Source organism: Falco rusticolus, chromosome 5 (assembly GCF_015220075.1).
Source record: "Falco rusticolus isolate bFalRus1 chromosome 5, bFalRus1.pri, whole genome shotgun sequence".
In the NCBI taxonomy this organism is placed as follows: Eukaryota; Metazoa; Chordata; class Aves; order Falconiformes; family Falconidae; genus Falco; species Falco rusticolus.
In genome coordinates this window covers 1,321,170-1,335,960 of record NC_051191.1, presented here as the reverse complement: position 1 = coordinate 1,335,960, position 14,791 = coordinate 1,321,170, and the positions used below count along the sequence as shown (strand labels likewise).

General features: G+C 41.9%; 1 protein-coding gene across 1 annotated transcript in view; it reads right to left on the bottom strand.

Moving 5' to 3' along the window:
• Positions 1–14,791, bottom strand: part of LOC119149212 (sucrase-isomaltase, intestinal-like) — a 61,857-nt gene that overhangs the window by 8,229 nt on the left and 38,837 nt on the right. The window contains exons 14-19 of the mRNA XM_037390242.1: positions 12,753–12,921; positions 12,103–12,219; positions 9,263–9,411; positions 5,187–5,271; positions 2,484–2,540; positions 640–770 (exon numbers count right to left, since the gene is read on the bottom strand). Coding sequence (XP_037246139.1) covers positions 640–770; positions 2,484–2,540; positions 5,187–5,271; positions 9,263–9,411; positions 12,103–12,219; positions 12,753–12,921 — 708 coding nt within the window. The remainder of the gene's footprint in view (positions 1–639; positions 771–2,483; positions 2,541–5,186; positions 5,272–9,262; positions 9,412–12,102; positions 12,220–12,752; positions 12,922–14,791) is intronic.

Genomic DNA, 14,791 nt, shown 5'->3' with positions numbered 1-14,791 from the left:
TCTGTGCCACTGAAGCGTAGAATTCCCACTTTCTGAGTGCTTGTGTGACCAGTTTTCCCTTCTTTAGTGGCCTTAGTGTATGATAACTGGGCAGTCGAGGAAGCAACTGTTCGCCAGTGCCACGTTACTATGGTTTGGATTGGTTGCTGCACAGTGCTGTTCCCATCCCTCCCTACTCACATTAGCTTCTGAGCATGGTTCAGACTTAAGACCAGTACATTACCCATTGGCATGGGGAAATCATTTTCCTCAAAAGAGATTTGAGGTTTTCCACCTTGCCCGTGGCATTTTATAAATTCATCCAAGGAGAAGAGTTTTGCATTTTCCCTTTGCATGTGTTTACTTTGAATGACCGACAGCCGGTCTGCGTGACAGTGAGAGGTGCAAAACCTTTTCCAAGCATAACCACAGAGCCAGGAGTAGGTTTCAGCTGTGCAAATGATGACGTGGGCCACCTCTGGGGTGACTTCTAATGCAATAGTCTGAATAGTGGGATAAAAATGCTTTCCTTATCACCTGGGATGGCAGCTGGGAGCTGCAGATAGCCTCTCTTCTGCACTCTCTTTTGATTGCTTTTTTGGCTGGCTGTGGGTCTGACCCTCACCATGGCTGTTTGATGGCAGACACAGATGACATTACCTCTTAGTAGTGGTCGTGGCTGGTGCCTGTTCTGGCAGGATGTAGCCTCCACGGATGAACAGAGGGATCTTGCTCAATGGGGCAGCCACAGTAGCATAGTTCTTGATCCAGGTACTTGGCACTTTATTACCCTACCACAAAAGTTAATGCAATTTAAAAACCCACAGATCCAGGCACTGTACATTGTGACCATATACAACTGAAAAGGAGACCAAGGGGTGCATCTTCATCTCAATTATGTCAGTGAAAATGCAAACAAAAAAGCAGATTTCAGGGGTATTATTCAAGTTCCTTTTTTAACATGAAAGAGGATCTAGCCCCTGCAGTGATGCATATGCATGAGATAGAAGCATCGTGAACGAAAGACAGCAAATCATCTTTAAAAATGGTATCATTATTCCTTATATTGTAAAAAAAAAAAAACAACCAAACCACCAAACTCATCAAGACACTGTGCATAAAGCAAAAGGAACTTTTGCTTCCTCTTTTTATGCATATGAAGCCTGTCACATTTCAGTTTAAGGTATGTGATTCATAATCATTTGGGAATGTAAACTGTAGATCTTCTTCTCTTTTAAGAACAAGTCTTCCCCTTTCAAAAAGTAATTACATCCTTCAATGAGTGAAATTCATCTATGTGTAGACAACCAGCATTAAGTTCTCTGCATCATTCTTTTCTGGTTTAATGCCTCAAAACCAGGTGTACACAAGGTTTATGTACAGAGTAGGTACCAGAAAGGCTTTGCTCTTGCCCTCTGTAAATGGTAAACCAGCCTTGGTTTTGGATAAGCGCCATGTGTATGGCAAGTACGTGCCAAATGCTGGGAGGCGAGCTTTGCTACTGCCAGGGGCATGCCCCACGGGCAGGACAAGGGACACCAGGGCTGCCATCCCCACGCCCAGCCCAGCAAGAGGGGCTCAAAGGGAACCACAACAAGGAGAGCTGAATGTAATCCTTGCCCTTGCAGTGCCACAGTCTTATGAAAAAAAAAGGGGGAAAGGGTTGGATGAACCTCCATCTGAGGACAACAGCCAATTGCTGAAAATGACTAAACTTCTTTACAAATAAGTCTGAATTTCCTCTGAAAGCATTTCTGTCCTACCCACTCCTCTGCCAGCATTGCTCAGGGTAGTTAAGAGCAGAGCAGCCTGATGCTCCTGGGTTCCCATTTCTGAGAGCTCTTAGCATCAGCCTAACTACTGCTGCTGAAGCCAACGCTGGTCTTACCCTGCAGATTGCAGCCGGGCATAGTTAGGTTGAAACTGAGCACTTTTAGAAATGCAATACTGGGGATGGTGTTGGAAAGGTCAATACTTGTAGTCCCTGAAACTGGAAGAGGCTGGCATTTTCCACAGAACTGATTGTTCTGCATCTCTTGGAAGCATCTTTCAGAGTAGAGCCTCACCCTGCTCTCTAAATATGCCTTCTGTCAAAAGTGATGCCTGTGCAAAACTGCATGCACAAAATGGTTTGCAGCACGCTCTCAGGAGCGCGACTCACGTTTCTGTCGCTGTTTCTATGCAGGGAAGTGTATCAGTACAAGAATTAAAACATACGCTAAAGGAGGGAAAAGAAAGAAATCTTGAATTTTAGACTGCTCTTGAAAATTCAGTTCTCTGTTTCTTAGAGCCTTACAATCCAAAAATAGAAAATAAAATGCTACTGAAAGCTGTGTAATTTACTCTCCCGGCTAGCCTGGTGTAGTCTTTTTGTGCTCTAGTTTTCTTAAACACAGATGCTGAAGTAAAAATACTGCTGAACATTGCTAAAAGTTATTTTGCTGGAATCGTACCATTTTAAATTATGTAAAAAATGTATGAAACTGTATCTTAAAAATACATACAGTATAGTAGTCAAACCATGGTGCTTCAGGGAAGTATACATCCACAGATCTTGCTCCCTGTAATTGGTATAAAGTGATTAAAATCTTTTTTCTTTTTGCATTTCTGATATTACATTAGCTTTATTATATTTGCGCATGGAGAGATGTATGCTGAATATTCTAATAACATCAAATCTTGGATATTATGGCTGAGTTATTACCATAGCAGTGGACTAGTGCTGGCTAACCCATAACACTAAATAGATGAACCAACCCTATCTGGGGTATTTTACTGACATTCCGTGGGATGAGTCAATGTCATATGATTATTTTCGTCTAGTACATCACTCTCTGTACTGCAAATGCAACTGGCCTAGATGCACTCCTCTGACATCTGAGCAATCCCAGTGAGGTCTACAGCAGCCTTTGCAAGACAGATCCTCACATCTGACGATGGAGCGTGGGGACACCACTGCTCAGTGCCTCTTGCACCATTCCCGTTGCAGAAATAGGCAAAGTGTAAGGTCTGGCAAGGATACACAAACACTTGTCTTTTTGGCAACAATTTGAAGTTGCCGGTAAACAATAATAAATAATGTGCTGCTAATTGCACAATTGTTGTACTTCATTTTGCAGCGTGCATTGTATCATATTGCTGCAGAGATGAAATCATGTTAAAGGCACTTTGCATTATTAAGTCCAGGAAAAGCTGAAATCAAAACATACTTCCTTTTTTGTCACAAATTGCTTATTTTCATAGATTAATTTTGATTCTCAACATGGATGTCTGCCCCTTTGCTGAATTATGGTTTACCCCCAAGGTCTACTCCAGGGAGCATATGAAGCATGAAGAGTAAAGGTGGAGAAGAGTTAAGGCAAAGTTACTGTTTGACATTTTAGGGCTTTTTTATATATATATATATATGTATGTATGTATGTGTGTATTTATAGAAGGACTAAGAAATAACTGATTTATTACAGTATGCAAATCTCACAATAGAATGCAACAATTGCTAAACTGGAAATCTGTCTTGTCCCACAGCCCATCTCCCACAGTGGACAGTGCTAAGTATCTCAGGCAAAGTGTCCCAGTGCTGCAGTAAGGAAGGTTGTGGTAGTTTGTTTAGATCTTACTAGCTGTTTAACAAATAAAGGTAGGCTTAATCTACAAAGCACCTTTAAAACTTGAAGGAAAAACCCTATAAGGTCAAGATGCCCCTCTCTCCATATTTTCTCTGCAGTATTATGACAACCCTGGACATTCTGGTCTGCAGAAAAGTGTGTAATCTGAATTGTGATGAGCCTTGCCTTCGTGACTCCCTAAAGAACTCGCCAATGTGTAAGGCTCATTTTGGTTTTGATGGATGTCCCACCTGCTCACACCCTAGGACTCAAGGAATGAAGGGAAAGCTGGCCCTGACCCAGAGGGAAAGAGCTGGCCCTGACCCATCTTCTCTAGATAAGCTGGTGCCATGCTGGTTTGACCCAGTTACTGCTGGCCCGCAGTGCCACGGTGAGGGGCTTAGAGCTCACCTCAGCCCCTGCCCTGCTAGCTGGCACAAGCCCTGGCTGCCACCTCTTTCCCACTGCAAGACCCAGCAAGGTGTTGCCTCCAAAGCTGTGCTTCCCCCATCAAGCCACAGGCACTCGGCCTTTCTTTTCTGCTGCAGTCCCCCCAGAAATGTTAGGAATCCCTTATGTAGTCCCCCTATCATTTTATATGTTTTTATAATATTCCCTTTCATTCAGATCTTTGCAGAAAGCCACTCCTGGTTTAGCAGCCTCTCTTCATGGGAAGGTTTCTTTCATATTTTACATCATCTCTCTGGTCTGAGGCCCTGTGAAATCTCATTAGCCATCAGCTATTAGAAACCTGGGGGAGTCTGGAGTTGAAGGACTGATGGATGAAGCACCTCAGTGGAGTCAGAATGGGTTTAGGTGCAGGAGTAAGAATTTCTTTTTAAATTCACAGAGGCACAAGGGCTTGTTAAAAAAAAGTGACTAACAGTGGCCTATTTATAAGCTTGATCATCAGCAATGTCTAGAAAACATATCAGATATTCTGACAGCATGCTGATCACAAACACTATCTAGCTCTTCTCAGACATACCTTTCTGATGCTGACAGCAGCCAGTGGGGCAAGAAGAGAAACCCACCCTTGGTCCAGCTGAGCAGTGAGAGCCATGCCCAGCACAGCCATAGGAAAATGCTGCTTTTTAAAACCTGTCACGTTAGCAGCCAACATTGCCATTACTGCTTCCATAATGACTGTATTTGCCTGTGAAGCTGGGAAACTCCTATCACAGCCCCTGAGATGTTGCAGTTCCAAAACGCTGTGGGTGACTGGTAATATGGAAACCAGTTTGCTTTAATATCTGCATGTTTCTTCCTAGCTTAACAATTACTGCTCTGCATGCGTCCTTGGAGGGAGCTGTCAGCACGATAACAGGAGCACACGAGGGACAACATCCAGCCTGTTTACATCCATTCAGCGCTTGGAGTAGCAGGGAAAAGCCATGCCCTCACTTTCATCCTCCCACTTCAAGCACTGGGCAGCTCTGTACTGTCTGTGCTGCTCAGAAATGCATTCTGTAGGCTTTGACAGTGGAGGGAAGAAATGGGTGGAATTCCTAAGCAAACATGCCCTGAATGTCATCCAGTGCCCTAAGCACAGTTTGTTTCTTTTATTTGAGTACGATGGCATTTTTTAATTACAGTACTTGCCTCTTGAAGAACAGGAGCAATCATAAAAGCAGGTCCCCAAAGGAAGGCAGTATCTATTCCATGAGTCTGCTGATCAGAGGTAAATCTAGTGTTGAAAGTGAGATGCACAACATTAATTCACCTTTTTGTAGAACTTGCAGAATATTTTTGATATTATTCACTGTGACAAGAAATCTACTTCCTTGACGCATCCTTCAATGCTGCCAGATATTTTTCCCAGTTGAAGGAATGCCAAAAGCTGGACAGAGGTTCAGAAATTACAGTAGCACCTACCGTACTGGAGTAGACCAGAACCCTCACAAAATGCTGGAGCTGATTTCTTTTCAGAATAGCAGCTGTGGGAAAACTACTAACTTAATTTCTGTCCAGTGAGTTGAGACTTCATCGAGGGAGCCAAAGAGCAGGATAGGGGCCAGGACCAGGAGAGGGAACACGGAGGAATAACACCGTGCTCTAGGAACTAAAGCATTTGTAAAAATCCTTGAATCTGGCTTCCCACACCTTTCGCAAATTTACATTAGAATCTTCTGCAGGGCAAACACCAAACTAAGTTCATATATATTGTGCTTTTTAGCTGCCTTTCCTGAAGGGATGAAAACTGATGGAACTAAGTTCATTTCATTCAATACATTGCAATCATTTTGGATTCTGGTCATGTCCTCCAGAGTGCTTACAGCCCCATTCACTCGGCATTATCTGCCAGCCTGGGGAGAGGTCTCCGTGCCACCATGCATCAGCTAATGGAAATACGGAATAGTACCTGGCAAAGAGGAGAGATCCTCCCCATCTCAGGAACCTCCACTATCTGGCACAAAACCATTAAGAATTTAAATATGCTTTCAGTCATTTGCAAGCCTGTCTCTGAGGAAATTCATAATGGATCCTCCTTCCCTAGTTAGCTTGTAAGAATGGCATGTGGAGTTTGTTTCAAGCCCTCCTAAAAACAAGGTACCTTGTACCTTCTGCTTTCTTCCTGCTCTTCTGCCCCCTTTTCCCACCCAACAACCCTGCTGCCTCATCAAAGATGGCATGTGGGATGGTTTACCACCATTTGCTTTTGACAAAATCACACTAGCTGTTGCATATTAATGCGTTCTTCCCAAAGGATGTCCAAATTAATTGGTTTAAAAAATTATTTACTGTGACTGTTTAACTGCCTTTGCAGCTGCCCCTATCTAAAGACAGGTTTCTGTTGTACTGTGGCCAGAGCAGAGTAGCTCAGTGTCGGTGTCCTGCTCTGACACCCTCCCTGCTCAGGGCATAGGCACGCACTGCACCCAGCCCAGACTTACAGGAATTACCCCAAATGAGGAAAACCTCCTCGGCAATAAAAAGACTTCAGATTTCTGAAATATTGGACGTTTAGGGGAGTACATGGAACTCGGGGGAAAAATGTGCTTGAAGACATGCCCCAGGCCCTGCCTGAAAGAAAACTCAATTTATTCAGAGTTTCTTTTTGCCAAAACTAGTAGCCCTTTTGGACACTTCAATCTTGGTCATTACTGCATTTTGATATAATGCTTCGTAAATATTTAAAGTGGGGTGTGGTTTTTGATGAATTACCTTATCTTGAAGTTTTTGAAACATAAAACATTAGTTTTTCTTGCCATCTCAATAACTTCTCTGTATTTTTAATTTTGCTGTAATAAAATACTGATTCAGTATACTTTGTTGTGGGAGATTTCAGGAGAAAAAGCTGATCAAGACATTATGACAAAAGAGAAGTGGGTCTTATTTGCATGTGGAAAGAAACATCTCACCATCTAACTCAGCATTATTTTCTCATGCAATTAGAGCAACCATGAGCACAAATACAGCAAACAAATGAACTTCCTCACTTTGAAAATATAAGCCATTAAGCCATATCCGTGATCTATGAAAGGTGCTTAATTCTATCTACGTGCTTCTGATGGTTAGATGCTGGCCTCTCTTCCGTCTTATTTTTCCTGTTGCCATGAAGCAGAGCTTTTCCTTCCAGTAATGGATTACCACCTCCCACTCTTTTTGTACCCCTGAGCTACCGGCACCTCTGTTTCACCAAGTGAAAGCCTCAGAGGCACCCAAAGTGCTTATAGAAATCTACTGGGATGGTTTTCCTGTTTGTTATTTGAAATGAGCACTTGAATATTTGAAATCAAATGAAAAATATGAAATGATCATATGAGTTAACTATTGTTTGGAGACTCCTTGCCCAGGCAGAGTTGTTTTCACAGTAAGGCTTGTGAACTCCTAAGAACTCCACCTGAAAATAACAATGCCCTTTTTTTAGATCTCCTTTGTATTTGTTACAAGTAAGGGAAAGGTTTGATATAAAATTCAATCATCCATACATCCAAAATTCTGTTTTGGTTCTCTCTCTAAAACCCAACATTTCTCCTCCTGTTAGTATCTGGGTCACTTTCCCTACTTGAGCAGACCCACTAAACCAATGAATATTAATTAGAAATAGTAAGAAATACTCATTAAGTAACAAAAGCAACCCAAATTAACTCATAATAGTAAGAAATACTTTTAAGCCATTTTAGGACCTAGCTATGGCAACATTAGCAAGTGATGTGCCCGCCAAGGTGGGACCTGGGTAGTGAAACAGTTTGTACTGATCTCCCGATGCCTACACTCCCTGCTTGCATTTTAGAGGTTTTATTTCCTAGTCATCCCAGTCTGATCGCTGACTAAACTGCCATCAATGGCTGGGGCACAACTTTCGGCTCAGTTTCACTCAATGGAAGTCTCCACTGGGGCATGTGAAACTGCTTTGCAATTCAAATCAAAGCAAATTTGGAAATTTGTTCATGTAGATGTGGCCCAGATGAGTAAAAGTATGCTGGGAATGGTCAGAAAGGCAGCTTGAGCATCACTAAAGTAATTCTGTATAGCAGTGATTAGCTAATATGAATGCCAAAATTAACTCTGTCATTTCCAATATTAATACAAACCTCATGAAGCAAAAACAGAGCTAAAATAAATACTCAAAATAGCATACAGCCCATTGTAAGACATGAGCACCTATGAAACCTCTCGCTAACGAACACATTTAAATAAGGTAGCAGAGTAGGAAGGGGAGGGATAGTACTTTTAAAATTTATCAGTTAGCCATTATGCTGAGTAGGCAAACAGGTTTTATGCATATCCTTTCCATACTTGAATGGTCTGCACTTTAGTGTAATCTCAGTTTAATTTGCAAAAAAAGCCTTACCCTTTAACCAAAATGTTTTTAACCTACTGGGAAAAAGAACTTTAAACAGACCAGGACGTAGCTTGCATCAATGAGACTAAACTGTGCCATAGGTTCGGGCAGTAAGTAGCCTCTCCTATGTATTATTTGCACTCCTTTTGCTCAAGTCTTTGCATAAAGCATTCTGAAGTAGAAAACTTACCAAAAGCAGGTAAAAAGCTAATTAAGAGTTGCTGAGGGGGAAACAAAACCTCACTTTGATTCCTGCTTCTTCCAAAGATAAAAAAAATCAGTTGTTCCAAAAATCTGAGTCACATTTTCCATGTGATTTTTCAGTCTGTATTTATTAATCTCGGGTTTGCACCTGCTTCTACGCTCAAACATCTCTCTTGTTTTGTCTGTGCAATTTGTGGACACAGATGTAAGTTTCATACATAGCATGCAGATGCAAGTGCTAAATTGGAAAAAGCAAATGCTGTGGATGATTGAAAAATTGAGACTTCTCTGTCTGAGGCTGCCTTGGCATTCTGGACTAGAATACAGATTTCATAGATTCCATTCAAATAGAGAAAATACAGGTATGTGATTCCTATTTTAAAAATAAAGAAACCTGCATATTTTCCTAAGATAAGATATTTTCAGAATTCTCATTACTTACGTTGTTTTTCCCCACTGAAAACAAATTTAAGTTATATTTTAATGAAAATCTATTACATATATTAAGAGGGGGTGTTTGTGCATGTAATTTGTTTAGATTTCATTGTAAAACTGTTCTTTTTAAGGGAGAGCATGCAGCAACATTGCTGTGACTATTCTCAAACAGACATTGACTAGTTTGTATATAGAAGTTCATCTACTTCTGTGGGTAAAATACGATAAAAAAGAGAGACTCCAAACTCACTCGTGCATCAGTGACCGCACCACCGTGCTTCCATGAACATGAGACTCAAAGAACAGGGTGTATAAGTATGGCAGCAGTGAGTATCTGATCCGAAGTGTGGTGCGAGATATCTTGGCAAACTCTTCTCCGAACACTGCTGGGTCTTGTTCCTGTTAAGGAAAAGCTTTTGATTTGTACTGAGCATTATAACTAGGGACTGCAAATTGAGCAGAGAACCCATGTGCAACCTAAGGAAAGCTGTGACTGACATAATGCTGCAAAAGTGAGCGTTTAAGTAAGAAAAAGCACCGATTTGCAAACTGAAAGATGTATTAAGAACAACACCCATTATCACCAAGTTAGTATTTGCATAAATTTTTCCTACTTGAAAAATTCCAATGAGTTCAGAGAGACCAGGTCCCAGCACGGTGTACGTGACCCCTCTGCCACCACCCCTAGCCTCGTGATGGGAGGGGAGCTGGGCTTTCACGTCCATGTGTGGGAACAGACACCCTGTCTCCAGACCTTAGCTTATCCTGGAGCTGCAAGCCCTCTGGGACAAAGAAGGTGTAACACAGGAAAAGGGGAAGACTGATATTGTGCAAAACAAAGGCAGAAACATAATTATGTTGGCCAGGAACATAAAGGCAAATCTATTTAAAAGTAAGAGTAAACCCATGGCCCTGCTGAAGCCAGCAGGAGTGACCGAAGTCACTGCACGGGGTGGGGAAAACTAATTCATACCAAGAAATTTGATTTCTCCTCCTGTGCCCACCATTTTAGGATGCCCCGACTGAGGGGACGCCCACGCGTCAGCCCTGCTGCTTGCCTCCTTGCTGCCAGCGATGCTGTCCTGGGAGAGGGCAGGCTGGAGCGATCTGCCTGCGCTCGCTGCTTCTGATGCGCGTCGAGGCAACCTTGCCTCTGCCCTGCCACGGGGCGCAGAGCGCGCAGCCCAGGGCAGCGCTGGGACACAGTTACACCTCCCGTTATTCCTCCCGTCTGACCTTCCCCGGCACTCAGCCGAGCCAGCTAATGAGTCGCACGGCTCCCTTCCTCCTTCGCAAAATTTTTCCCAGAGTACTCAGTTTTCTCATTAAAATCGAAGAACGTATGATGAATTCCAAGGATAAGGAAACATAAAAGGAACAGAAGTAACAAAGCTTTTTATATTATCTAGTGCTTTTCAGACAAGAAAAGTATTAATTAAACCATTTGAAATCCTCAATGGATTAGGCAAAGTGGATATTTAAGGTTTTACTTTAACACTAACTTAATATTAATTAAATTCAATATTTAAGTTAAATTTCTCCATTATTATGTTTACATCAGAATTAGTCACTGATAATACTCCCTGCTGACTCTGAACTCCAGAGCATCTATCTATTATTTCAAAAATCACACTGTATTTTTACCGGTATTCTGACACTGTACAAATTTGCCTAAGTTCACAAAAAATCAAACTTCTTTGGTGATGCTGAGTCACCCAAAATGCCTTATTCTTTTCTTTCAGTGAGCACAGCGTTTTAAAAGGATTTAAATAATCCAATAAAACCAAATGCATCTTCTGTCATTCACTCAATGTTGAGCTGCAGCTCCCGTCACACTCTTTGCCTGCCCGTTAATTGTGTATATATGATTAACACCCACTCACCCAGGTCAGACCCCATTTGCATGCCCAAAGGGCCAAGCAAACATATATAGATAAGGTACCTCTGATTTTAGCGGAGAGGTAAACAGAGAGTATTTATCAAGAGCAGCAGCTAACACTTCATAGACATTTTTCTCCTGGAGAGAAATATCTCAGCGTATCTCAGGGATCTACAGGGTAATTCCTGACCCTCCTAATGACAGCACTGTAGCTTATTATTTCTGCATTTGGCCAGTTGCTGAACGTCCACCATACTTCCACGCAGAGACAGAGGCCTTTCTGGGGGTGTAAATGTTGCAACATTTTGATGATATAACTTCAAAGAAAACTGAAGGTTAGCTAATAACCCAAGCTTCAGCATTGCAGGGATCAGTTTACAGAAGGAGAGGGGGGAAAAAAAAAGGCATTTATTGAACTAGCAGAACCATTTCATCACAGTTTCAAATAAACACAGTGTACTTAACAAAGGCTGCAAGACCTTCAAATTGTTCATAGTTAGAAACAACCTGATACTTCTTTCTATCTGTGACAAGTTTTGAAAGGACTTTATGCTAAGTCGAAGCCAGGGCATGAGTCTGGACAGAGACTGCATGTTTTCATTCTTCTCGTGGGCTCAGTGGCTTTTTTTAGTCTTTGTTGCTTCTTGGCTGATAATGTTGTCACTATTGCTGGCTCTCCTTGGAGTTCTCACATGTTTGTCTGGACTTTCTGACTGTGACGTTTGTCTGAAACTTGCTCTTAAACAGCAAGGATGGTGTTTAAAACCTCTCTTCCCTTCCTGAAATATCTATTATAGATACAGAAGTACTGAAACAAAAAATGTACTGAACAAGGGAGTAGGAAGATGTGGTGATACTTACTAGCTCTTAAATAAAATCAGGCCTTCATTTGGTAAAAGGTGGAGGGGATGAGTCTTACCAGCAGTGTGGGAAGACCTTTTCTGTCATTCAAAGTACACGGCACATATTTCTGCATGGCTTTCAGATGTTAGATGCTATGTGTTTTTCAGCACTTCTATGCCATTTTTACATTATGGATGGGAAAAACTTACACGTCACTGTGTAATTCCAGCTCTCGGTGCAGCATTCCTTTTCACCCACCACTCCAGTTTACCCGAGAATGGCAGGTTAATTTCTGAGAAGGTAATATAAATCCCCATCATCGTTACCACAGTCATAGATTACAGCTTTGCGTAACTTCATCTACTTACGCTGTTTCCCTCTGCATTGTGATTTCTGGAAAATGGATAGAAAGAGCCAAGCTGCATCCAGCGCAAGCAGAGTTCGTACGTAGTGTTATAGTTAAACCCACAGATATCAGCACCAATCTAAAGAAAAAATAAAATCGTTGGATAAGCGTTTGTGATTGTGACTGAGGCCCAAAACTGAGAAACTACAAGTTTAAAAATAAAAATTATTTCCAGAAAGAGATATCTATTTCCGGTGACTTTATAAGAATGCTCCATAACGATATGGATTTTGCCAGGACTGAGGTTGTACTGGCTCCTAGAGTATTAACATCACTGTGGAAGATCTGACTGCATTTCAATAACTACAAATTCTTCAGCCCAGCTTGCAAAACCAGAAATACATGAAGGGACCTCAATGATAGAATACATAATATAAAGAGATTGGGTTTGGATGGCATGCAGTGATTTAATCTGAATCTAACTGTGCTATTTTTGTTTCTCTTCAGCCAGCCAAGATTGATGACATTTAGCTTTTTTTAATCTGCAGTTCCTTATGCTGTGGAGGCCGTTACTGCTGGCCATCTCAAGCAGCTTATTTCAGAAAACATTTGAGTTAATTTAAAGTGATATTGTGTATGAGAGAGCAGCTCCCTGAAGGGCACCGGACTTACGAAGGGAATGCCAAAGAGGTTGAATTCCAGGATTCCAATGACTGACTGGTGCATGTCCTTCCACCGAGAGAAGTTGTCACCCAGCCAGTGACCTCCATACTTCCCGCTGCCAACAAATGTAGACCGACTCAAGACGAATGCTCGTTTTCCAGTTGCCTGCTGGGCAACACTGTGAAGAAATGCAACAACAACATTGAAAATAAGAATGGTAACTGAAGGGGTCACATGATCAACACGAGCTTTCAGGCACAATTTTATCCAAAGGGGGGTGTGGTGGGTTGTCCAAGGCTGGACGCCAGGTGCCCACCAAGCTGCTCTATCACTCCCTTCTGCAGAACGTGGCAGGGGGAGAAACTAAGATGAAAAAAACCTTGTGGGTCAAGATAAAGGCGGTTTAATGAAGCAAAAGCAAAAGTCACACACATGGAAGCAAAAGAAAACAAAAGCTGTTATTCTCTACTTCCCACCCGCAGGCGACGTTCGGCCACTTCCCGGGAAGCAGGGCTTCAGTACACATACTGGTTGCTCCGGAACACAAACATCATAAATAACAAATGTGCCCCCTTCCTCCTCCTTTCTCTTAGCTTTCATATCTGAGCAGACGTCATACGGTATGGAATATCCCTCTGGCCACTGGGTCAGCTGTCCCAGCTCTGACCCCTCCCGAGATCTTGCCCACCCCCAGCCTGCTGGTAGGGGTGGGATGGTGGAGAGGCAGCCTTGGTGCTGGGCGAGCCCTGCTCAGCAGCAGCCAAACCCTGGTGTGTTGGCACCGCCTTTCTCGCTACCAACGCAAGCACAGCGCTGCGGGGGCTGCTGCGGGGCTCAGCCAGACCCCGTACAGGGTGTATTGTTGTCATCCTGAGTCACATGAAAATGTGCACGCAAAACTGCAAATAATGGGAAGGTTTACTCAGTGACCAAAAGATTAAAATATATCTGATCCACAAAACAATTTGTTTCAGGTATTTTTAGTTTTCCTAAAAAATAATTTGTGTTTAATTTATTCTCAGCCATGTCTCAAACTGAAAAGTTGAAACATAATTTCCTTTCTGTGTTAGTACATTCTAGTTAGTGCCCTACAGGTTCCTAAAACCTAGTATAATATGTATTTTTTTCAATATAGGATTTATTTAGAGATTTGTATTGGCAAATAAGGTTCTAATATCCTGGAACTGAATTAAGAGTAAAAAAAATATATATATCCAAACCATACCTGAACATTTTAAGAAAAAATCAATATAGAAAGCAGAAATGTAATAATTCAAAACGTCACTCCATCCATGTAATATTTCCTCTGTTTTCCTGTCGTTGTTTGATATATGAGGTTTCACTACAGAATTAGTGGTGTAATGAATTTTTCCTTGCCTCTTGAAATAATTTTGCTCCATCACCAGAAAATCAAGGAAGTGCAACATGCCTTATTATCAAATCCATTACAAAATTCCTCAACATAGGATATTGCAATATTATATATTGCAGGAACTTAAATTCATCTCTGATTTTATATGATTTAGGCAACACATCTCTGATTTTATATGATTTAGGCAACACAACATAAATTCTCTGGGCAATATTCTCTAGCGTGAGATATTAATCATGTTGTTCGCCATCCACCCCCATTTCCTTAATGAATTTGATGAAGAGCTCTTTGACCTGTATTCATAATGGCCAATATTCAGTATTGGTTCTGTAATGGCACAGAGCCTTCAAAGTGCTTCAGCGTTTGTTTCTGCAGCAAAAAACCCAACAGCTTTCGTGCAAGCCTAGACATACTAACCATATGGGCCATATGCAGCAAGAGGTGCGATTCTTGAACCATGCAGGACCTGCTGGTTCTGGGTTGTAGGTGCACTGCTGGACCCCATAGCCACACAAGACTCCATGCACTTTGTATAAATGACATTTTGGAGCCCTTTCATGGATGTCATGAGTCCTCTCCTCTAGCTGGGCAGCACAAGTCTTTGGCTCCATTTGCAGATGCAGGTGCTAATGAGGGCAACATTGGGTCAACTCAACTATGACCCAGAGCTGCGTAA